Source organism: Drosophila virilis, chromosome 2 (genome assembly GCF_030788295.1).
Source record: "Drosophila virilis strain 15010-1051.87 chromosome 2, Dvir_AGI_RSII-ME, whole genome shotgun sequence".
Classification (NCBI taxonomy): Eukaryota; Metazoa; Arthropoda; class Insecta; order Diptera; family Drosophilidae; genus Drosophila; species Drosophila virilis.
Window position 1 is genome coordinate 25,145,562 of NC_091544.1, and position 26,708 is coordinate 25,172,269.

A 26,708-nucleotide genomic window follows, 5' to 3' on the forward strand; every position below is an offset into this window, starting at 1 on the left:
ATTTATGAAACTTACAGGTGCTGTTGTGGGCACACGCACATACACAGACACGCATACGAGTTGTGTGTCTGGGAAAATATGAATACGTTGAAATTAAACAAAAAAAGGCCAGCTAAAAATGTAGTTTAAATTATTTGAAAAATATTGAATATTTTTGTATTTAATATAATTTAAATTGAAAGATATTTACATTTTATTAAAATATATTTTAAATAGGTTACCCACATTTATATACATGCAATAGCTCTTTATAATTTATATTAAATATCAATAAATATAACTAATTTTTTTATATTATTAATTGTATTAAAAAATATAACTAGGGCTCCATGACGTATGCGCAATAAACATGTTGCAATTAAATGCATATTCTTTCAATAAAAAGGAAACTTTTTGATACTATTTTCTTTTCTTTGAAATTTCTAGAGTGCTAAAACAGTTTAATTAATAAACTAACTAATTTATGTTGATAACGCTTAAGATCAGCCAACTATTGTGCTAAAAACGAATGCCCATTCGACTCACAATACGAAACAAGCATATTTCTGAATTGACGAATGAATAATAAAATATTTATGCGCATTGTCCAAATGTGAACTTAAATGAAAGCCAAGCAATCAATTCAATGATAATAATAATATTAATAATAATATTAATAATAATAATAATAATAGTAATAATAATAATAATGATAATAATAATAAGCTTGCCGCTCAACCCCCAATTTGGCTAGCGAAAATGGTAGCCAATACCATTTGTATTTCAATATCGCCCTCTCTCGCCCAACTATCATATCTTCGAACGCATTTTCCGTGGCACAATGCATACAATTTGCAAGTTGAATATTCGTAAATTTCTATATGAATATCGAGCATCGTTTGTGCAGCACCATAAGTGGCTAGTTGAAGCATTTGAATAGCTGCATCTATCGACTTGGCCATAAACGAAAATCGCAGCGATTATCTTAAATTGCACAACATGGACAAGTGAATCCACAGACAACGTCAGGACACCCTAACCTCAATATTGCCACAGACAATAAACCAATAAACGAAAGCCATGTACTGAGCCATAAAGGTCAGCCAGCAGCAGCCGAGTGTCCACAAATTAAGTAGCTTAGGGATTCACATAAGTGCCCCAAAGATGATGTTGCTGCGACAGCTGCTGCTGCTGCTGCTCATGTTGCTGATGGGAATGTAGCTCCTGCTGATGCTGCTGCTGTTGTTGTGGGGAGTCCGGCACGGCTGGCGGATAGTGTGGATAGCCAGCTGAGCCATTCTGTGCCTGCGTCGTGTAGCTCATGTGCTCGTAGTAAGCGCTGGGCGAGGCCAGGCACTCAACCGGCTGGGAACTGGCGCTGGAGCAGGCCGAGGACAGCGAGGCGGATGAGTTGAGCGGCGGCGAGTGTGCGGCAGCGGCCACTGCGCCGGCGGGCACATGCTGTTGCGTTAGTGGCAGCATTTGATCCATAAGATACTGGTCGATTTCCTTGGGATCAATGTCGACAGCCGCCGCCGCCGGCTTGCTCAAGTAATTTAGCGCTCCATTGGCGTGTGACGATGCTGCAGCAGCAGCAGCAGCTGCAGCAGCTGTAAAATTGCCATTTGCAGTTGCGGCTCCATTGTAGCCATTGTAGCTGCTGTAGCTGGCACGCTGGGCATATCCATAGCCGTTCATGTTCTCTAGAAAATCCAACTCCTGCACGGAAGCGCCCACACCCACGCCCACGCCTACACCATTTTGGCCACCATTGTAGTTGAGCTCACCCAGCGCTATGTACTCCCGGCCTGCGTCGAGCAGCACGCCGTAGTCATTGCTGCCGGGAATTGTCGCGCTGCTCGGCTCGCTCAGCTGGCGCAGCAGCAAGCTGGAATTGTGCAGCATGCCAGTTGGCTGCTTGGCAACGCCTGTATATGGCGTGGCAGGTGGTGTTAGCGATGAAAGAGAACTGGCCGTCGAGCAGGGCGAGTCCAGCATTCCGCGTTCCGTTTCGCTGCCCAAAGCCAGACCCTGCTCCAGCAGGCTGGCCGCGCAGGCGCTGTTCAGCGACTTCATGAACGCCTCATTGCTGAAGACATCAGGACTGGAGCTGCTGTGGGTGGTGCTATTGGTGGTGCTATTGTTAGGTCCTAGGCTGCCGCCAACACTGCTCGAGGAATTGTTATGCGCTTTACCGGAGCGACGCTGGGAGGCATGGCTAGTGGAACTGCGTCGCGCAGTTGAAGTGGTTGCTGCTGATGTTGCTGCGGTCGTTGCTGTTGCTGGCGTGGCAGCAACTGTTGCTGCGGTCATTGTTGCCTCAGCTTGTGGCATGATGCGCGCCTTTTTGCGCCGCGGCTGATATTTATAGTCGGGATGCTCCTGCTTGTGCGTCATGCGCAGCTTCTCCGCAAATTCCATGAATGGCTTCTTATCGCTATCCTTCAGATTTCTGCGAAGCAAAAAACAGAGAAGGGTTGAGCAAGGGGCACAGAGAGGGGAATATCGAACGCGCAATCAGCGCTTAAATTTATGGCCACTTCAGTCAAATGTTCGCTTATTTATTGGTCTACAAATTGGTCGCCAAGTGACAAGCGGTGCGGCCTTCCAATTAACTCTCAAGGCGGATGCTTTGGCGCAGCCTCTTATCAGCGCATTCCCGAGATTTTCAAACTCTTATCGCGAGCCCGCTGAACTGTGAAATTTTAATTTCAAAACCGTTTTTATTACAAACAATATGAAGACGACGCCGAAGCGGCGACTTTTTGTATCATATATATGAAAAATGTCAACTTTTATGTCAGCTGAATTGCGAATCGGAAAACTGTGAGGCCATACACTTGGCTACCTAAGGAATGGCAACTATGTTGATATGAAAATGGGTTCAGCTTTTATCGAACACAAAGAGTAATTCGAGAATTGGAAGAGTATTTGGTTGAGTATTTGGAATAAACTCTGTCCTTTTGCCTTTAGATAAATGAAGATTATTAATTGTAGCGCTTGTGCACTGACAAATTGTCTACTCACTTCCACAGTTTGCCCAGGGATTTGCTCAGCTCGGAGTTTTGCAGGTGCGGATATTGTTTGGACATGACGCGACGTGCTGCCTGGGCCCAGACCATGAACGCATTCATGGGACGCTTGATGTGCTCCTTTTTGCGATCGGAGGGTGCTCTGCAATATATAGAAGGGCAAACAAAATGAGATGAGTTTACGTGTAGGATTTTGTTTTTGCTAGTGCCAACGCCTTACGGCATTCACTTGACATTAATTACACCAGCAACGAGCAGAAACAAAAATGGCACCGCGCAAAGTGTTTCCTGTCAGCGGCCGCCGTTGGCATTGAGAAATTCGCGAATTATGTCAAACTGAAAATTGCAATTAAAACTTTTATTTGTCCGAAGCAAGAAACAGAAGCTGCGCCCGAGGCTAACAAACTTCTAGATTGCAGCCAGAACTTTATTTAGCCCGAAATAAAAAACAAGAAAATCAACAGCATCAAAAGAAACCACAGAATTGCAATGTCTGCAAGTGGCTGCTTCAGCCATTTCAACGACAGCGAATAAGAGTGCTCTAGTCGGCAACACCTGACTAGCAGACACCCTGTACCCAGCGCACAGCTGCTATTACACTCTCCTCCTTAGATACATACGCACACAGAACACAACAACGCACGCATACACACAAGCCTTCTAATTCCCCTAACCACATAATTTACGAATTTCTTGCAGAACTTTTGTGTTCATTGCCCGATTCTTATAATATTAACAGGGCATAGACGTAGCATTCTAACGTATGGATTTTGCCTAGGAAAAAAGTACTTTTCTACAATTTTTTGGTGGAAACAGAGTTAGGCATTGAACGATTGAAATATTCTTAATTTGTGTGTGCCTTAAGAGAGTCTACATACTATCTCTACATACAAGTAATCAATGTGTGTCTCTGAAATCAAAGCAGTTACCCTGCACTTAAGTGTGGACGCTAAATAGGAATATATATACTTATTGGGATCGAAAATTGATTCTTCTGTCTGTTACATACATTAACCTGTCTTACATTTTTCAGTGGAATAGGGCACAAGAAACTTCCATAGAAATGCAGTGTATACATTATAAATACTTGCAATTTGATACTTTTTAAATAGGCTTAGGGCACACAACTTTTCGATGAAAATAAATTATATATATGTATATGGCAAAAAATATTTGTAAATTGATTTAAATAGAAAGTGGTTTGACAGAAATTATTTGTTATTTTTATTATTTGTGCATATCTTGAATCGAAATTTATTGAAAATTTAAAACATATGCACAAAGGAAAATAAATTGCCATGGAATTTATTGCAGCACACGAAATGAGCAATTGGTTTTCGTATCTCCTGTTGGCATACATGACCTACATCGATTGTACAAGAAACTAAAATTTCATGTCCTCGCATGTCACAGTTAAGTTAAGATATATAAGGCTTACCACACACTCACATATACACGCACACTCTCTTGCTATCGCTATAAGTGGTTTTCCCAAATTCAAATAAAGTTGACGAGGCGTATGATAACTTCAAGGCCGTAAGAGTGCACAGGAAAAATGGGTACAAAGCCTAACTCACTTTTACTAAGCCAGGCACACATACACATGCACAAAAATATACTTATACTTATTATACCCTAACAAAAGATAATTTTATAAAAAATCAGTATGTCTTTAGCAAGAGCTTTGATAAGTTTTCTTTAATGTAATGTATTTTAATGTATTTTTTTGTTTCAAAATTTCTTTATTTATAATAAGATATCTGCCAGTCGGGCATACACAAGGGGGGGCAGCCTCATTGTGATTTAGCATGTTGGGGGAAAAAATAAAATAAATAAGCTCTCAGACACAAATTCAATCAAAGGCATGGGCATGGCAGATGGGCGTTAGATAAAGGTTGCCTCTATGCGGATTACTTATATACGCTCGTTTCATGTATATTGAATTATTTATCCTAAATAAACATAAGCCGGCAACAGATTTTACTAGCTGAGGCAATGAATTTCGATTGTCCTTGGGCACAGGTAGGTATATGTGTGTGTGTGTGTGTGGTTGACGTGTGTGTGTGGTTGACGTGTGTGTGTGCTGTAACTACACAGGTGTCAATTTGTGCCTAACAGCGTTTCTTGCCTGTTACCGTGCTTGGTTCAGCAAAATTGACTTTAATCAAAGCAATTCAATAGCTAAACAGAGCCCCAACTAGAAATTTAGCCAAAAAATAGACTTAACCAAGTGGTAAATAAACATTTATTTAGTAATAGAAAGTTGGCAACATTTCCGCCTACTTATGAAAGTGTTTACACGAAGTAAAGTTTCTGATTTCTGTAGCTAGTTAAGAAAAACAAAGCCCTTTAATTGGACTTTAGATATTGATTTATTTTGAATAGATACTGAGCTTTGATTTGACACGGTAATATTTATTTAAGCATTTATTTAAGCTTGGAATATACAAAATGTATCTCATCCCACATTTTTGAATAAATCACATTAAATAGGCGCAAATCAGCTTGAATGATTAATCACGTTTCGTTTAGATTTATCATATTGTAACTATGGTATATATAGATTTATATATATATATATCCTACACAGACAAACCCACAACCAACTCATGCATGAGAGTCGTCTATTTAAATACGACCTTGCTGCAGTTTATCCCCACCTTACCTTTGTCTTAAGCTTAAATGCATTTAATCATTTGCATTTGATTTCGTGTCTCTCAAGTTACGCACAATTTGCGCATACAAAATACCAGAAGCTTGCCGAATGGCAATTAATTAAATTCTAGGCCTTTACCTGAATACACATTTGCGGGACCTTGAAATCAGAAATTGTCAAAATTGACAAAAAGCTTTTAGCTCAAGTCTTGAGTGAATAGCATTAAATGTTGTTCGTGAAAATAGTTAATGCATAAATTTATCAAATTGTAAGAAAAGTCTGAGCTGAAGTTAAATGTATGCTTATAGTTTATATAAGTAAACTACTTTTTTAAGAGATTATCTATTAAATACTAAATTGAAAACAGCGCAAGTAACAAGTAAAAGCGCTTCCTTCCATACTTACACAAAACACACACACACAAAACCTCTTGCTGCGGCTTAGCTTCTTTCCTTAACCTCACGCTTTGGAAACTTTAACTTCGATTCGATCTTTATACAAATTTCGGTGTAAAAATACGGCATCCGATACCAAAGCCAAGGAAAATAACCAACAAAAAAAAAAGGTTGTAAAAATGTTGAAGAAATGCATAAAAAGATTCCACTAAGTGTTATATTCTAGGTCAGAGTACGCAACTAAATTGAATATATCTAGCCATTATAAGATGCAAGCTATGATGATATAATATCACTTGTTATCAATTTCATGGAAGCTTCTAGCCTTTAGCTCTTATAGAAAACGATTTCATACATACGGCCATTCTATGGGAACAATTGAAGGAACGTGAATAGAACGACTCGGCTGCAGAGGAATATATATAACTTATGGGTTCATAAAAGAAGGCATCTTCTGTCTATTGCATACATTTGCGCAAAAGCATTATACCCTTTTTACCGCAGTTCAATGGTTTTTGATTTATCTGAATTCAATTCAATTATCGGATTATAAAATAAATTCCACTAATTGTTCTCATCAATTACGTTTAATGAGCCAAGTCAATGACGTCTCTTACAGACTCGGATTCTAAGGCAGGTGGTTTCCCTTTTTCTACACAATTACTATTGTTATTATTGTGTATTTAATTGTGGGAGCATGCACTTTGGATTGTGCGAGAGTACATCGACTTGACTTGGGAGACCTGTTTTGTAAGACGTTAAAGTTCGAATGAAAAATATACTTCTTTTTTGGATAAGAAATTTAAGTGGAATATTTTTAGCATGTATAGGACACAATAGCATGGAGCTTAGCTAACAATTTGTAATAGAATATTCATATCATTTTGTAGAAGACATTCGAATCTTTTCACAAGGTGTGCCATTCACAGAAAACGACGTCCCCAATACCATAAAATATATTCTCTATTTTTAATGGAAAACTTGTTAAACTCTCTTAGCAATCGAGAGCTGTAGTCAAAAACATTTGATGGGCAATAATTGATGGACAAAAATTGATGGACAATAAAACTATAGCACAGCTGTGGCAAACTTTCTGAAAGGGTATTGAATCTTCGGCGCGCCAAAAAGATAGCTGCCTTTTTCGTGCTATTAAATATTCAAATATAAATATTTGATATTCTTTCAATATGCTCAAAATCAGCTACAAATTGACTTTGTTGTTTACTTCAAAAATAATGTCTGTTACAGAGGTGCAGCGCAAGAGCATGCATGTGTGCGTGTGTGTGTGTGTGAGTTTGTACATATGTCAGCATGTGTATGTGCCTGTGTGTGTTTAGGGTAGTGCACATCCTCTCTGCCATGCTGCTCCGCACTGCCTGGGCTTAATTACAACAACCCGAGCTCGAGTTGGAGCTTATTAAGCGATTAAAAACGCGCAGACCGGAGGCCAAATGGCGGTTCGGTTGGACAACTAGTTGCAAGTGGCAAGTGGCAAGTGGCAAGTTGCAAGCGGGAAGCTGCTTATCTGCTGTTGGTATCGTCGCGGCCCCCAACCCGTCAAAAATGACGCACAGCAAGTGTATGTATGTATGTGTATGTGTGTGTATAGTGAGCTCTCACGCTTGACAGCACGCTAATCAGAATCAAGTGATGTTCGTTTTGCAGCAAACGTTGCACAACGCCAGTTCCGAGCACTTGGCAACTCGAGCACGTCTTCATTATTTTGTTGTTGCTGTTGTCTTTATTGTTGTTGCATTTGGAGATGCGCAAATCTCATTAAGTGATATCTTCAAGTGGCCGTTCGCTGCGCGTCCTATATGAAAAATGTGCATTTTTATATTCTGAACCCATTCAATATGATTTAAAAGGGTATAATGCATTTAAGCAAATGTATGTAACAGGCGGAAGGAAGCAACTTACACTATATAATATATATATGCTTGATCAGGACGATGATAGCTTTAAAAAAAATATGTATGTAGGAGTTGGAAACAGAACTAGGAGTGGTCGAACTTACAATCAGTTAAATTAAACAGGCGAGTATAATGTTGGCATTATACTCATTTGGTAATATAAAATCACTTATCATATGCAACCCTGCTATGGATATTTAATCAACGATAGATTTATCGATAAAAATACAAGAAGGAGAAGCTTAGTTGTAAGCTAGAAGAGTCAATGAAAAGATGTGTTCGCTGTTGCTCGTTGTCTTTGAAATACATGTCGGAAAATGTACAATAATCATAAGTTTACGCTTGTTCACCAATTTCTCTAAATAAAATAATATGAACATAAAGAACTCAAGTGCTTGTGAAGGCCATCGAATGGTCATCCCTACAAATTTGGTGTCAGAAGTGGGATAGACAGAAATTGTGAAATTCGTAAATTGATTAACGAGTACAAACGTATGCAAGACTATTAATCGGAGCATAAAACGAAGCGGGTGCATGAAAATTCATTAAAATTCGTATGCCCTGGAAAAAATGGAAAAAGTCAAGAATCGTCTAGGATTAATGGCGACAGCGGCGAAGTATGCCTAGAGAGCTCTAGTAAGAGCGAGACAAACAGTCGTGTATTGCGTGACAGTGGTCGATAAGCGCAAGCGAGAAGGCGATGTTTTAAATTCTGCGTAGCAAAGGCTGGATAGCGCAAAATTTTCACTTCGTGATGAAATAAGAAGTTGCAGATCAAAGAGGCGAAGAGCGAAGAGCGCGGAATCTTTCAATAAAAGAGCGTGTGACTGGAACGTGCTTCAACACGACAACGATGATCACAGGGTGTATCAAGTTACAGATCAACAACAGAGTATGTTATTTCGTCATTATATGAAAATAATTAACTAGTTGTTGAGTAAAGAGTGTTAAATCAGTAAAAAATTTTCAAAGAATCAAATTATAACAAAGAAGAAATTAAGTGTAAGCAAACACAAAGTGAAAGTATAAGTTAAGACAGACGAATATAATAATTTAATAATTTCTAAAGTTGCTGAAAAAAAAAAACTAAAATTTGATTCATAAGAGTTTAATTACTTATACCATTAAGTTAAGTACATTGAATTGTTTATTTGTAAGATTCAATTTTAAGCATTGTGAAAAGCGAGCAACGACGATAACAAAATGAACAGAGACGAAATTTTGGCGTTAAGAGTTAACGAATTAAAAGAAAAGTTATCGGCACTTAGTTTGGTAACAACAGGTAGAAAGCAAACTTTGCAAGACCGACTTTTAGAATATTATGGGTTGCAGGTTGACGATAATGAATCTGAGTATGACGATGCTGGGTCGGCTCATACCCGTCAAAGCTCACCAATGCAGATAGTCCGAACAACGTTTACATTACGCGACATTGAAGATTCACTCTCGCAATTCAATGGGTCAAATCAACCAGCTGTTGAAAAATGGATTCATGAATTTGAAGATAACGCTTTGGCAGTGCAGTGGAACGACCTTCAGAAATTTATTTACTCAAAGCAATTACTAAAAGGTGCAGCAAAATTATTCGTGCGCAGTCAGCATGGAATTTCAGATTGGATATCTTTAAAGCAAGCGCTATTGGAAGAATTTGGGACGGTAGTTTCATCAATAGACGTCCACCGCATGTTGCGGAATAGGCGTAAGCGTCAAGGTGAAGATTATATAGAATATCTGTATAGCCTTATGGAAATTGGCGGACCTCTTAACCTGGATGACTCAAGCCTGATAGAATATTTTATTGAGGGAATACCTGACTCGAGGAGTAACAAAAGTAATCTGTATCAGGCCAAGACTCTGCAGCAACTAAAAGAACAAATCAAGGTATATGAGAAAATCCGTAGTAGTCGCCCTCAAGCGTCTAATACGGGTAGGATGCATAACGATACCGAAGAAAAGAAACCTGACTTGAATAAAGAACGAATTAAGAAATGTTTCAAATGCGGCGATCCATCACATCTAGCCAGAGAATGTAGACAGCCAATAAAATGTTACAAGTGTGCTCAACCAGGGCATAAGGCAGCTAACTGTTCAGGATCGCGTGCAGTGGAGAAGAAAGAAGGCCAAAATGCGAACACGATGATAAACAAGGCCAACAGTAGTGGAAAATGCATTTTTAAGGAGTTGTCTTGTAAGAACATATGCTTCTCTGCATTAATCGATACAGGCTGTGACCTCTGTCTGATACGCGATGATATCCTTAAAGAGCTAGGAAAAGTTGAACTGAATAATGAAAAACAGTGTCTTGTTGGTATCTGTAATAGTGAGCTAAATACACTGGGAAGCTTTGTCACTCAAGTCGAAGTTGATGGTATCTTACTGGATATAACCTTTCATGTTACGAGCAGAGACGACATCCAATACTCAGCTGTAATAGGAAACAGCGTATTGAAGCAAGCGGACTTAATAGTATCGGAAAATTTCGTAGAATTTCGACCCAAAGTGAAGGACAATGCAAACGAGAGAGTAATTGACAAGACATCAACAATAACAGAAGATACCGTCGAAAATAAGAAGCCAGACATAGAGCTTTTACAAGAATTCAAAGATGTATGTTTTTTTGCAGAAAATCAGGAGGCTGAGATCGATCTACATCACTTAGAAAAACCTGTTGCAGACGCAGTTCAAGCAATAATTAAAAACTATTCACCTGAAATGAAGAAGAAATGTCCAATTGAAATGAAAATTTTGTTAAATGATGAGCGTCCAGTTTTCGAACGCCCAAGGCGCATATCACATGCGGACAAGTCTATTGTCGATTCGCAAATCAAAACTTGGCTAGAAGAAAAGATCATACAGCCAAGTACATCGGAGTATGCATCTCCTGTTGTCCTCGTTCCGAAAAAAGATGGTACCAAAAGATTGTGCTGTGACTACAGGCGTTTAAACGAAAAGATCGCGAGGGACAATTTTCCAATGCCCTTAATAGACGATGTGATTGAGAGATTGCAGGGCCAAAGTGTGTTTACTACACTTGATCTCGCAAACGGATTTTTTCATGTTCCAATTGAGCCAAATTCGAGAAAATTTACATCATTTGTAACAAGTGCAGGGCAATATGAATTCCTGTTCGTCCCTTTTGGAATATCGAACTCCCCAGCTGTATTTTCCAGATTCATTCATGCAATTCTTGTAGATCTGGTACAGGATGGTACAGTCGTAACTTATATGGATGATCTTATAATTCCCTCCAAGGATATAGATGAAGGTATCCAAAAGTTAAAGCGCGTACTGGACAGAGCAGCAGAGTTTAACTTGCGTATTAAGTGGAGCAAGTGCCAGTTTCTCATGAAGGAAGTTGACTTTTTAGGGTACGTTATACAGGGAGGCACAATAAGACCATCTGCAAGAAAAACCCAGGCAGTTCAAAATTTTCCTATACCGCATGACCGAAAGAGTTTGCAGCGTTTTCTCGGATTAACATCGTACTTTAGGCGCTTTGTAGAAGACTATGCGCTGATAGCCAAACCGCTCTCCGATTTGTTACGGAAAGACGTGCAATTTAAAGTTGATGAAGAACAACTAGTCGCATTCAGGCAATTAAAATCAGCATTAGTTAGTACTCCAGTATTGCGATTATATAATCCGAAAGCCAAGACTGAAGTGCATACGGACGCCTCAATGAATGGTTATGGTGGTGTACTCTTGCAAAAAGACTCGGACGATCAATTGTTGCATCCAATTCAATATTTAAGTCGGAAAACAAAACCCTCAGAAGAGAAGTATCATTCTTATGAGCTTGAGGTGCTGGCTATAGTCGAGGCCTTGAAAAAGTGGCGCGTTTACTTACTTGGCATAAAATTTAAGATTGTGACCGACTGTAACGCTTTCGCTTTGACCATGAAAAAACGTGGAGATATTCCATTGAGAGTCTCGCGTTGGGCACTCTTCCTTCAAGATTTTGACTACAGTATTGAGCATCGAAATGGCAGCAAAATGAGGCATGTTGATGCTTTAAGCCGCGTATCCTGTCTTATGCTTGAAGACTCACTGCAGCACAGATTGCAGCAAGCACAAGCGAGAGATGATTGGGTCCGAGCGGTGCTAACTGTTTTGGATTGTAGCACATACGAAGATTTTTATGTTAGGCATGGTATTTTATACAAGGATCCCATCAAGGAACTTATAGTAGTACCATCGCTGATGGAAGACGAAATCATAAGAATTGCACACAAGCAAGGGCATTTCTCGGCGAAACGAACTCAAGAAGCAATCGAGAAGACATTCTATATTCCGCAGCTATCGTCAAAAGTGCCAAAAATTGTAAAAAGTTGCGTAGAATGCATAATATCTGAGAGCAAATCAGGCAAGAAAGAAGGGTTTTTGGCACCAATTGACAAAGAAGACAAGCCCTTAGGCACGTACCATGTGGATCATGTCGGTCCAATAGAACAGACAAGTAAAAACTATAACTATATTCTAGTGATAGTCGATGCGTTTTCAAAATTTGTTTGGCTCTATCCAACAAAAAATACCACCGCAGAAGGAGTTGTAGATCGACTAAGACGGCAGGCAGCAGTGTTTGGAAATCCTAAGCGCATAATATCAGATAGGGGTGCAGCTTTCGTTTCAAACCTGTTCAAGGAGTACTGTGAAACAGAAGGTATACAGCATCTTACGATAGCTACAGGAGTTCCAAGAGGAAACGGCCAGGTAGAACGTATACACAAAATCGTAATACCAATGTTGTCTAAACTATGTCGTGAAAATCCTTGTAGCTGGTATAAGCATATTGATATCGTTCAACAAACAATCAACAGTACGCCGCCAAGAAGCACTAAAGTTTCACCGTTTAGATTGTTGACTGGTGTGGAGATGAAACTTAAAAGAATATCGGACTTGCAAGAACTATTAGAAGAAGCTGCTATAGAGGAGCTAAGTAACGAAAGAGAAGAAGTTCGTAAAGAAGCGCGGCAAAATATAGCAAAAATACAGCAGGAAAACCGAAAATCTTTTAATAAACATCGCAAAAAAGAGTCCAATTATAAAATAAACGAACTTGTAGCCATTAAGAGAACACAGTATGGTACTGGTTTAAAATTGAAACCTAAATTCTTTGGTCCATATAAAATAGTAAAGATTCAAAACCATGGTAGATATGACGTAGAAAAGGTAGGCGACCACGAAGGTCCAGGGAAAACTACAACTGTAGCAGAATACATGAAAAAATGGGAGCCAAATGCTAATTTAACAGAAGAGTCGTCATTCGGGTCGAATGAAGAGTCAGGATGGCCGAGTGTAGGAGTTGGAAACAGAACTAGGAGTGGTCGAACTTACAATCAGTTAAATTAAACAGGCGAGTATAATGTTGGCATTATACTCATTTGGTAATATAAAATCACTTATCATATGCAACCCTGCTATGGATATTTAATCAACGATAGATTTATCGATAAAAATACAAGAAGGAGAAGCTTAGTTGTAAGCTAGAAGAGTCAATGAAAAGATGTGTTCGCTGTTGCTCGTTGTCTTTGAAATACATGTCGGAAAATGTACAATAATCATAAGTTTACGCTTGTTCACCAATTTCTCTAAATAAAATAATATGAACATAAAGAACTCAAGTGCTTGTGAAGGCCATCGAATGGTCATCCCTACATGTATATTATCGTTTACTTTCGATAACTGCAGCCATTTTCATATTATCGAAAAATATCGATTTTGAGAGAAAGTTGTTCGACTGCACAGGTGAAGGTTAAGAACATTTTACTCTTCAGATACTCACTTCCATTACCCCCTAAATTAAAAATACGCCATTTATTAGGGTAAAGTTAATGCCTGCAATTTCGAGATAGGTTGGATACAAATCCGGAGATATTGATGTATGCAAAGAGAAAAGGTAGCACAGGCGTGAAGTGTTTGTAATGTAGGCAGGGTATCTTCTAGTCGAGCACTTCAAACTAACGCTCTCTTACATTTTTGTTGCATTTTGCATATGCCAAAGTTGTTGTTGTTGCCGTTGCTGTTGCTACATCTTTTATCAGCAATGGTCCATTTGGCGCTTTTGTTATTAAACACACACACGCACACACACACATACATAAAAAATAAAAAATTATTCATCAGGCCCAAATATTTACAAGCGGGTTGTAAACACAAAAATTTTTACAAATTTTTTCCCATTTTTAGTTTGTAGGCGCCTGTAAAAATGTCGACTACAAATGCAGCCAATTAGCAAGCGGCAAAACGACTCACAGCGATTTTCACAAGTTCACAAATATATGAAATATATATATATATACACATATATGTATCTAACAGATACAAATGCGTGTAAACAAATTGCAGTTGACGGCGACGGCAACTGCAGCCGCGCTTGTGTTTGTTTTGGACAGGCGCTGCTCATCAATTTCCCACGCAGTCGACGCCGCTTTTTTACGACACTTTTTGTTGCTGTTGGAATATTTCACACTGCTTTTTTTTTTGGCCGCATTCAAATGCCCAACGGATGCTGTTGCCCCCGCGCCGCCCCGTTAGTTATTTGCTCTTTTTTATTTCGCTCGAAAAGAGCCGAAATAACAAAATAAAGTTGGTCAAACATTGCGGGCCCACTGATAAGCCGATAAGGCAACAGTTGCCCAGTTGCTGCTCCCCGTTCCCTCTGCCCATAACACACACACACACGCGCACACACGAGCAGCTACCGTGAGAGTTGCATGCGAGATGTGCACTTGGAGTTTGCTCAGCTTTTGTTATGACAGCGGCAACTACAGCAACAACAAACACAACAACAACACACACAACAACAAAAGTGACAACCGCAACCGCTTTCAAGGCCCTTTGTTATTGTTGTTGTTGTTTGTCATATGGAAGTGGGCTCGCATTGCTATTGACATTGAATGGCATTCTGAGAATAATGTCATCTTCTTGGGGCAGGTTGCGGAAGAAATTGCAGGCGCAACAGCTGCAGAAGCCACAGCCACTAAAAAATTCCTAAGAAATACTCAAAACAATCATTGAACCAGAAACTAAAATTTCATCAAGTTTTTCCTTTGAAATAACACGCCTAAATAGAATTCAATTGCAATGCCATCAAATTTCACGGAATACAAATAAACTTTAACAAAATAAAATTTAATAAATATTAATAAAAATAAACAATAATAATAATGATTATAATTATAAATATTAAAGCTCATGCATTACCATCTTATATAAATACAAATTGTATTAAAAAATGTTTTTTGCAAGCCAATCGAACTTTAACTAACCGTTGTGCTCTGCTCTCGAAATGATTTGAATGCCATACAATTTTACAAGTATTCAAATTTGAAAAATTTATATTGTTTCGCTTAAATGAAAACTGATATAGATGTCGTTAATATTTCAGGAAAATGTTGTTTACAGACTCAACAATTCCTATAAAATAATTAAATGTGAATATTTACAGTGCACATTCGCCACAAATAATTTGTTCACATTCTCATTCCATTTGCCAGAACTATAAAGCCAACAATCAACAAAATAAAAATATATGAAACATTCAGAAAAACATTGTTTTATTAATCTTGGACTTTATATTGCTATAAAACTGATGTTGAGGCTCAACAGATTTTATGGGCATAACCCTGTGTTGCCCGGAAAATAAAATTATTTGCGTGGATTTTGCGAATTATGTAAAACGTTTTCAATAAGATTTTTTAAAATCCGTTTAAAGTGAAAACCTTGCTCATGCAACATGTGATGAGGAGTAGGGGAATTTGTGAAAATTAATTAAAGGGCTTTCAAAATTAGTTTAAAACCTATTGGATCCTTACTTTTCATACAATAATATTCCACACAACGTTTAAAGACTCTGGACTCATGCTTATAATTTCCCGAATTTCCCACAATGTAACTACATTAAAATGTTCAGCTCCCTAGCTCTTGCGATCTGAACTGAGCTCTTATCGCCAGTCATTCAACATATTTTTAATTTAAAGATACATTTTATAGATATATATATTTTTATATTTTCTTAAGTTTGTTAATGCAAAAAGTTCCCAACACTGAAAAAGATACTTAACAATACTTTCATAAAATTAAAAAATAAATAGTTTAGTCAACATTTGTTTTAATATGAAGAAAATACTGGTCTTAAATTAATATTAGACCAGGAGCACTTAACTGGAATTAAAATTTCGTCAGCGCTTTAAAATTGAAAAGTACTTTCTTCGAGCTGCATTTTTTTTCATTCGTTTTTTCTTTGTGTTTATAAACTGACAAGCGAACCTTGAACTTTCCATATCATTAACTTGGCATCCAATATTTTCAGCCTTATACGTAATTCCAAGAGCTTTTACTTTTCATATGAAGCGCCCCGCCAGAACCCCCACCCACCAATGGGCAACCCTCTTCGCCGGCACTTGATACGCACTTCAGGGCCCGCTTTTTCGCTGCTTGTTTTTCAATTTCCAAGTCAATTTATTTTTACAGCCAGTCGTCGTCGTCGCCGCACACTCGAGCCTCAGCGAGAGGAGCCCAAGAGGATGGCATCAGGCCATCAGTGACCAGGGCAAGCATAGAGCACAGTTTTGGGCGTGCTCAGGGGTAGGGACAAGGCGATTTGGTTGGGAGGGGCCGAACGAAGGTTAAGCACTCTCGGTCTGCCACTCGCAACCACGGAATGAAGAGCGACACTTAAAGTGCCCGGGCTCAGACCGAAACCCAAGCAAACTTGTTAAATGCTCTTCTTGTTGCTGTTGTTGCTGCTATTGCTGCTGTTGTTGCTTCAATCATTTAAAGGAGTACATAGAATCGATGATAGGCGATATGGCTTGATATGTCTCTGACATTGCTTTTTGCCGTTCAAAATGTCGCCTGCAGCAGCAACAACACTAGACAACAGCAAAAGCATTTGAATTGGAAACGTTTTGAAAGTCTACAAAATATGCTGCTACTCCTAGAACACATTTGCTATTGTCCTGGCTCTAACAGTCGGACCGTAGCATATTTTGTATCTATAATGTAATAGGCTAGGCACTATGTAATAGGCGTGGTCTAACTTCCTTCCATAAGATATACGCTCGTCTTCCAACATTTCTTTTCATTCAATACTTAAAACGTAAGCCGAACTATAAGCCTACTGAAACTCTGTTTGACATATTTTTTAATTTAATACTTGATTTTAGATTTAGTTGAAACTTAAACCTTTGCCCCACTCTTTGAGAAAAATGCATTCTTGGTAAACTTCGGTGCTTATAGTCCTATCCAGATAATATTTAAAAGCAAAATTCAACTCTTGAAACCATTTTGTGGGGGTGTCTAAGAAATTAAATATTCTGGTGCTAGGTACACCAGAGAGTCAAGAGTTTAAAGTGAGAAATTGGAGAAAGCCTATAAAAATCGATTGTCTATATTAATGAATTTCGTTAAATGAATTTGTAGGATAGTGTAACATACATACATATACATGTGTTGGATAGTCAATAGGTCGGAAATGGCTTAAATTAAACTTTGCTTTGGCGCCTGAAACGCTTGGACCCTGGCTGGGGTTGGGTTAACAACCATCAAGAGCACAAGTTGAGCAGCACATGTCCGTGTCATATGAAGCTACGACGTGGCCAATATGTGATGTTGTCCCTTAACCGCACGCCCACACACACACACACATACAAACACACGCGCACTCTGCACTTTGCCCTTACCAATTGTCGATTTGTTTGGATCTGAGGACTTTTCCCTGCGAACGCAAATCTTATGCCTCACCAAATAGGCGTCCCCACTTAAATGCATATATTTTTTTGTTAAACATATTATGAAATGCTAAAAAGCAAAAAAATATAAATAAAAAAAAATATATATATATATTTATATGTAGAAGTGTAAAAAGAGCCGCTTGTCAAGTCGATATTCCACTTCATTTCCGGCTGTGTGGCAGCTGGCTTTAACTTCAAATCCTGACAATCCCTGTGCCTGTCCCTATATATATATAAAAGTGTATGTGCGCTATAGCACAACGTTTATTGCCTGATTCCAGGCATTGTCACGCACCTGTGCCTGGTCTCCGTATCTGGTACCTGGCCATAAAACCGCCAACACAGCCGCTGGCGGCCATTTTGGCAGGCGACCCACGCGGCGAATAAAAACCAAACATGACAAAGTGGTTGGGCTGGCAGAGGGTGTATATGTGTGAGGATGTGTTTGTGTGTATGTGTGTGTAGCGGTAGGTGTTTGGGAGACGTTTTGTAAATTTACTGCGACTTGCAAACAATTTGGGCACCTGCTAAGCTGCCAAAACTGCAAAGCTGGCACACTGGGGAACTGTGGCTGCCAGCGGTTCGCATGGCCAGGGTCCACTTTTTAACAAGGGTTCGGGGAGGGTTATGCAAAATCTAGTCAGACACGACGCAGGGGCTCCAAACTTTGGGCTGTCTGTTGCGGTTATGAGCACCGCAGCGAAGCTGAGCAGACAACCACAGACACCTAGAGCAACAATAGCCAGAAAATCAATATTTGTCTTGTAAGCCGCACGTGTTTCTTGGTCTAAAGTTCTTGTTCTTATTGTTGTTGCACAAATAGCCGCAGAGAGCGAGAGGAGGCAGGCAGCTGTAGGTGTATACCAGCGCCTTGTCAGCTTCACCAGGAGCAAATACACACTGAACTGAACACGGATCTTAGCACCTTCTACTACCAATTTCATCCAAAACTAAATAATTATCGGCTTTTCATTCGATGTTTATCAGCCTTAAATGAAACCTTGAAGTGCATAAAAAACAATCGAACCAAGCCAAATTTATTAACAATAATTTGTGTTGATCAAAAGAAACTTAGGAGCTTGAAAAAGGTTTCAAATATTATAATTGGATACCTCACCTTATTTTTAGCAGCATTAACTCAGGCATTCGTATAAGCTCCTAAAATTACATTAAGATCGGACTTTGAATACCGAAGTTAATCAAGAATAGTTTTTCCATATACAAAGTGGGACGTGACTTTAGAAAGAGAAGATCAAATGTTTGTTTCGTCAGCTCAGCGCTCTGTTCAGGGTATCTTCCAGTCGAGCACTTCCGACTAGAAGACACTTGTTTTATAAATATAATTTATTTCTAAAGCATCGACACGTTTATTTTCATTCGATCAAAATTCATATTTGCGCACATTCAAATTAGTAGAACGAAATTCCACGACCATAAAATATATATTGCCTAAGCCTAAAAGCTGCTTTGTTGAGAAAAAGAGATATCCTACTACTTAATATACATAAATAAACAAAGCGAATGTTATTTTTATAAGCTATAAATCGATTTTTTTTTTTAATAAACAAATGTGACGCACCAAATTTTAAACCAGCAACTGCGCTCAGAGATGTGGTAAACCAAGAGTCTAACCTAAAGGCAAGGCTATAACTAGGACTCTGAGAGAAACTAAAGCTCTTCTTTTTGCGTATAAATATCTTTATATATCCGATATATTAGATACACTTCATTTGTGTTTACGAATTCTTCTTTGTTTTGCATTCGCTAACGTTTACAGGCAGCACATTTCAAAACACAAAGCACTTGCGCTTACTCTCTCGCGAGCGCAATTGAGTTTTCAATTCTGCTTTGAGTCGCATTCTTAAACTTTCTCACAGCAACAGCTATTTTCCATTTCAACTATATTCTCGTACTATATTGGTACGAGAATCTCAGCAACATGTTAAATGGAGTTTGTGTCAATGTTGTGTGGTTTGATTTGTGTGCTGTTGGACGTGTTGTTCGCGCCCAGTTTTAGCTCTCGCACACACAAAATAACACATAAGCACACACACACACACACACACGCACAGTCAGTGCTGAGTCTCGAATATTGGTTTAGGCAAGATCCAAATGTTGTGCATGTAAATTGACTGGGCGACTAAGCGCACCCCAAAAAACTTAGTCCATGCCCGATGATATCAGTGCTGGCATGCACCCCACCTGGTGGGTAGTTGCTTTGATAACCAGCGAAGTCAGATAAGCAATAAATTATTTATAACATCGTTCCCGAAGCATATCCGAAATCGCCAACTTGCGTCTTATCTAATCGCCGTGTAAATACTTAGAGGAGCGCATTAAAAATATATATACAAGAAGTAAGAAGTAAAGCTATTCCCTCAAAAGGGGCTCAAATGTGAGTAGCTACAAATGGGGTGTATGGGGTGATATGCGAAGTGCTATACATATATAAATATATATGTATCTGTGTATATTAAAAGACACGGAAAGCGACAATAAAGTTATGCATGCAAAGACTGGGTGCTGGCAGGGGCGGGTCTGGCCAAATTGCGCCTTGATAAACGCAAGCGCCAATCGAGGAGCTCTTCAAGTGGTTGTCGCGCTTGCTGTTACTATTTTATTATCATTTTTTAACAATTTTATGCGCTCATTTTATTTTCTTGATGATTCATGCGCAAATTGAACAAATATTTTGGACACACGAATTTGCGGTTTTCGCTTTGTAGGTTATAAAAGTCGCGGTGAAGCATCTGAAGCTTTCGGGCGGCAAAGATCACATCTGAGTTTTTTAATTACGATATCATTTATTTTACCTGTTTGTCGTTTTATAGCAGTTGCATGTCAGGTTTTAGTCGAACGGAATTAAATCTTCTATTATTTTGTAATACAAAAATATGATTCTAAGTTTTCAAGATAATGGAATGAAAATCTTGTAGCTAGAACCTTTTCGTTCAACTTTGTAATGGAATGAAAGTCTTCTATAAGAATATTTGTCGAAAAGCCCACAGTCTAGCATACATTTTAGGTTCGTTGATAAGTGAATCGAATCAACTAGTGAAGAGAGAAGACACTGGTTCAATTTTTACCATGTTTAAAAATGGGTAATAAGACTACAATGCTATTTTTGCAAATGTATAGAAGAGAAGAAAACATCTGTGACCATAAAATATATATTCTTGGTCAGCATCAATAGCCGAGACGATCTTGCCATTTTCGTCCGTATGAACGCATCGATCTTAGAACCTACCTATAAGAGCCTGCAGAAATGCAATTTTGAACGTAGATCCTCTTACTTATATATGTAACTATTATATAACTTTCCCCATTCCTACGCAATCGATAAAAATCGATATCGACATTCTGTTTTTAAGAAAAATCTCTTTGGATAGTCACCGAATTTAACATATAACTTCCAGAATAGCATAAATATATCAAGTATCTTTCATTTTAGAGCTAAGATCGTAGATACTTAAGCTTTGGGATAAGAAATGCCAAGCCTTTCTAGAGTTCCATACTTAGTCATCGATTGAGGGGAATATTTTTATTTATACACAAAGTCAATTAAGATTTCCGAGAAACATTTTCGAATCTTTAAGTATTTGTACAAAAATTAAACTAAAGTAAATATTCAATATAATATATAATAATAATTTACCGCCGGATGCACTATTTAAATAAATGAAAGGCAAGGCAGTTACGCATGTGCCCCCGACCCCGCTCCCGACCTAACCTAGGCTAGTTGTAGCCATTTTAAAGCGAATTAAAGCAACAAAAATAAACTTGCGCATAAAGCGCTAGATAAACAATGTCTAGTGTGTGCAAACGTGTGTGAGATTGGGGCAGGCAAGGGTTGCTCTAGGATTAGGTGACTGGGGGCTGGGGGTGCTAGGCGCAGATAAAGGAAATAGAGTGCCCACCTAATCGCCGTGTCCTTGTGCAAACACACACGTGTTCTTGACAGCGATTGCGCTTTTGCAAGAATAAACACAACACGCTGAACGCGCGTAGCTGATAAGCAAGCAAAATCACAGTGGACACACGTTAGGGCGAACTGCCTATAAATACTTTTCAATGCGAAATCTCTGCTTTCTATAGATCGATCATACTGTTGCTGTTGCTTTATTTTAATGAAAAGCTGAGGATTCTCGAAAAGTTTTTGGATCTTAGATACAGTATCAGAAGCTTTTAAAGCAAAAACCGACAATTTTGAGCATTAACTGTAATCCCAACAAATCAACCCCACGTTTAAAGAAAATAAATATTTGACAACATATTCTAAAGGATTAAAAAAAAATAAAAACAAGCATAAGTCTTAAAAAAAATAAAAAATATAAAAAACATAAGTAAATAAATAAGTAATAAAATACATATAGATTTGAAAGAATATATAAACATTAAATAAAAAGAAAAAAAAAAACTAAACATAAGAATAGGCATAAAAACTATTATAAAAAAAATAACCAATTTCATAAAATTATAAAAAAAAAAAAACCAAAAAAGGATTAATAATAAATGCTAAGATACATATAATAAATAGAGAATATACAAATTTAAATATATGTATAAAAATCAATCATACAACAATTCGCAAAAAAAATGTATGACAAAAAAAAAAAAAAAACAAATTAAATAGAAAAAATAAGAATAATATAATATAGTTTAATATGTAAATAAAATTTCCTAAAAGTAAAAGAACAATGCGCAAAATATAAAAATAATTGATCATAAATCAATAAAATATATATGAAGCATATGCATGAGCAGTTTTCTTTTCCACCACTCTACACTTGTCTGATTTAATGTTATCCGCATTAGCGAGTGTCTACTGTGCCAGCTAATCATGTGGGCCAAACGCTAAGCAAATACTTGAGAAACTGCTGCTGCTGTGGGCTGCTGTGGCTGACCGTTACAAGGATCACAGGGATCAGGGAGAGGCCGCCGCCAGGTCTTTCTCACGGATTTGCTGTGGCGCCAACTTGTTGACAACGCGGGGGCAGCCAACAACGTTGCACTTGCCACTTGCCACATTTGCGACACAGCGCCCAAGTGACAACGTTGTCTGTCTCGTATGTTATTTTCATTGGATTTGGTTCCACACACGCACACACACACACACACACACACACGTCTACACCTGCAGCCCCACACAGGCCCAAGGCGCAGAGCCATGCCCCACACCGTGCCCTACCGCCCACCACCACCCCCATCCTCTTGTCGTCTGGCCAGCTTGTTAGCAGTTAACATCTTTATGCTAAAAACATATTTATTCGCTTTTTATGCCTGAATTGATTTGTCGTCTTCATTTTGAACGTGTTTCGCCGCACATTTATTGTGCCTGAAGTCGACAATATAGATATATAGATATAGATATATGCATATAGATATATATACATATATATAGACGAGCTACTACTATGCGTTAAAACGTGTAAATTCAGTTCTCATATTTACATATGCGAACGTATTCCCAAACGTTTCGTTTCTGCTGCTGCTTCTTTAACCTTTTTTTTTTCTTTGCGGCTCGCCGAGTTTGTTTATTCGTTTAAAAAAAAAAAATAAAAAAAGAACAAGAACAACAACCGCAAGCACATAAAATTGTGCTAATCAGCGGTGCGAAGAGCGCCACGCTTAGTCATTCATAAATACGTTGACTCCGGGCTAACTCTGTGAGGATTACCCCTGCGGATATCCAGGAAATCCTTAGTACGCTTTGTTTAAGCATTTTGCACTTGACGTTTCGCTTTTAATATGCGAAATTTATAATTGTGCAGATATCCTTAGATTTCTTGCTTGTACGCCTAAAAAGTTTATCCAACATATGTTTTTTATACACTTGTGTAGGGTATTTTAAGTTTGTCATAAACTGAGCCACGCATAGAAGGACCCCATTAGGTATATCTATTCTAGATTTTGGATGTCTACATAGGTCCGTCTTTCTGTTGCAGGCAGTAAATATGTCGACTCAGACCGGTTCGAAAAGTACGCTCTAGTATGAACAACGTTTTTCTTAACATCTTGACCAAACTCGGCAGTTAAGTTTCATTATACTACCTATATATAAGCGAAATCGTATCAATATCGGACCACTTTATCATATAGCTGCCATAGTTGTATGATAAACTTTTTTGTTTTTCAAGAAATCTAGACCAAACGAACTTTCCTATTCTCGTAAGGGTATTAAATGTTCGACGTTCCTCTTCCTTACTCTTTTTTTTTAATACTCTATGGTGATTTTAAATATTTCTCTTAGCAATAATTAAAAAATTTCTCAAATATTTTCCTTGATTTAACTATTCGAAATGCGCAAAAGATTTGCTTAAATACTTTTGCTACATTATAAGAATTAAAGTTTCAAGTCAATATCTGTAATTCATTTAAAAATATCTATAAATAATTCAAAGATAGCTCGAAGAACTATTTCTAAATATTGAATTTAATTTATATTCCCCAAAGATTATCCCAGCTATGCAACAAGCCGCCAGTCTTTAGAGTTCTAAGACTCTTTGAAGATTCTTAAAGATGAAGTGGAAATAATCAACTTTAAAAATTAAAGTGTTCAATTATTAATAAAAACCCTTTGAGGGTCTTTTGAGTGTCCTCCATTTAAAATCCATATTTAAAACTAATCACAAGGTCTTAACTTGTGTAACCTAGACAGCCCCATCCAATCTACAGGCCTTTACTGCTAATTAATGAATAATAAAAATTGAATTAAAGGCAGGTATCTAAATTACATGGATTGTCCAGATATTAGGCAGAATTTTCCGTTTTGCCCAGCTGACGTTTACGTTGAACTTACTTGGCGGATGCCTGCACCAGATTCCAGTCATAACCCTCCAGCACCTTCATCACCGCGCTGGTGATGCGCTCGTCCTCCTTGCGACCACCCTGGCCGGCGGCGCGCTTTTGCTCCGCCTTCAGTGCATAGTTGGCCAGGACTAGGGTCTCCACGGGCTTGGCGCGCTCCGCATTTGAATTGGCGCTCATAGTTTGACCGACGGCTGTTCGGCTCAATGCTCAGTCAAAGTCAGATACAGCTGCGGCTTGAGATACAGTTTCAGTTCGAGATACAGATACAGATAGATGTTACTGGCACAGATACAGATACACGGGCACCAAGGAACACTGAAAACACCCACACAGCTGGCGAGGCGACGCGACGCGGCAGACAAGCTAACTGCGACTGATCTGCGCCTGCCACCGGCGGCTGGCACTCGGCTCGGCTTGTCGGCGACGAGCGATCGGGTGAGATAAGCTCAAGACGCCGTTGGTTGGACGCTCGGTTGCTCGGCTCGGCTCGTCAGCCTGTCCAACTGTCCCACTGTCCCTCTATCTGCTCCGTCTCGAACTGGAGCTGACGATCCGCGGCGGGGGCGCGCACATAAAAATCGCGGTACGCGTGTAAACATTAACATGTTCATGTGAAATTAGGTGGCCCCAGCAACGATCCTAAAGCGGGGCCAAAGGGGACGATCGAGTGACAGTTGAAAGAAACCAGAGAAAGAAATAGACGGAACGAGGGTGAAAGAGCGCGAACGCGAGTGTGGGGCAGAGAAAATACTTATACAGCAACAGAAACAGAACCGAACAGAAATTAGTACGCACTTTACAACCACATGTGGATTTATGACACCTCGACGGAGCGGACAGAGCGGACGGAGCGGAGGCGACATCTGAAGTTGAAGAACTGGATGGCCACTTGTTGCAGCTGTATTTGATGGGCCAGCGATAAGATTGCCGAAGGCGCAGTCAAGGTGCTTGTTAAAGGATCGTTGGAAGGGATAAAGAGTGCTCCAAAGGGGCAAAGACGGGTAGCTAATGTGCTATCATCCCTTGAATAAGTATTTAGGAAGTGTTTAGTGAAAATATTAATTATCTTATTAGCGATAATACCAAGCGTCAGTTCGTCAACTATTTTATCGATTAGTTCGTCAATCATATCGTCAATGAAACAGTCAACAAGTCAGTCAAGCTGTTCGCCAATCAGTCTTTCAACCAAGCAATCAATCAATCGTTTCGTCAATTAGTCAATCAATGATATAATCACTAATATAGTCCATCAGTCAGTCCATCAATGAGTTCATCAATCAGTTCCTCAAACTCAGCTCAAACTCAGTCAAGCTGTGAGCCGATCAGTCAGTCAAGTAGTCTACGAATCGGTCAAGCAGCTAGTCAGTCTATTAGTGAATCTATGAGGAAGTCAATCAGTCAGTTAATTAATCAATCAATCAGTCATTAAATCAATCAGCCAATCGCTTAATCAATGACTTAGCCAATCAATCAGTTCGTCAAACTGTTAATTAGCCAGTCAATCAGTCTACCAATCAATCAATGAGTTATTCAATCATATAGTCATCACAATCAGCAAGCCGATCGGTGATTACATCAATCAGTTGTCAAGCATTCAGTCCTTTAGTCCATCAGTCAAGCTGTAAGTGAATCAGTCAGTAAAGCAACAATTACTCAATCAATAAGTCAGTCCCAACCGTTCGCCAATCAGTCAATCAATCGATCAATCAATACACGTGCGCAAATTAAAAAATGTCAAGACTGTAAAAATGATACAAAGTTATTAGTTCAAAACACAACTCGCGCTAGTTAGGCATGTGTTTTTATGGGCGTTTAAAGATTGACAGAGTTAAGCATTTTGTCAGAATTGGCAGATGATAATAGCTTTAGGCCAGGGGATTACGCTGCACGCATTCTTCAGAAATATTCGTTGGCTCGTCCAGTTTTCAAATAAATCTCAAAGTCTCGGCCATAGAATAGGAGATCGTAAAAAACGCCAAAAATTTCAACGTGAGGAATAGCTGTGTCGAAACTAGACGCTATTCATTTCATGGCCATAAAAAGAATCGATGCGTATTTATGTTGGGCTTTTATTTATTATTGTTTTTTTTTTTTCAAATTCTCCTGTTTTTTAACTGGATGCGACTTTTACTCGGCATTTCTTCAACCCAAGGCTTGCTGGGTTTTTTTTTTTTTACAACTTTATAATT

The 26,708-nt window shown here is 38.7% G+C and overlaps 1 protein-coding gene across 1 annotated transcript; it reads right to left on the minus strand.

Annotated features, from left to right (window-relative positions):
- Positions 1–226: 226 nt before the first annotated feature.
- On the minus strand, positions 227–24,878 carry Sox100B. The gene is made up of 3 exons (XM_032433616.2): positions 24,509–24,878; positions 3,007–3,153; positions 227–2,431 (listed from the first exon to the last, which is right to left on the minus strand). Exons 1-3 carry the CDS (start codon positions 24,694–24,696, stop codon positions 1,117–1,119), a joined length of 1,650 nt encoding a protein of 549 aa, XP_032289507.1. The 5' UTR covers positions 24,697–24,878; the 3' UTR covers positions 227–1,116.
- Positions 24,879–26,708: the final 1,830 nt, after the last annotated feature.

Coding starts and splice junctions, on each gene's coding strand:
- Sox100B (XM_032433616.2), bottom strand. CDS start 24,696: ATGAGCGCCAATTCAAATGCGGAGCGCGCCAAGCCCGTGGAGACCCTA. Junction 3,154..24,508: donor CTGGTGCAGGCATCCGCCAA/GTAAGTTCAACG, acceptor TATATATTGCAG/AGCACCCTCCGATCGCAAAA. Junction 2,432..3,006: donor TCCCTGGGCAAACTGTGGAA/GTGAGTAGACAA, acceptor TTTGCTTCGCAG/AAATCTGAAGGATAGCGATA.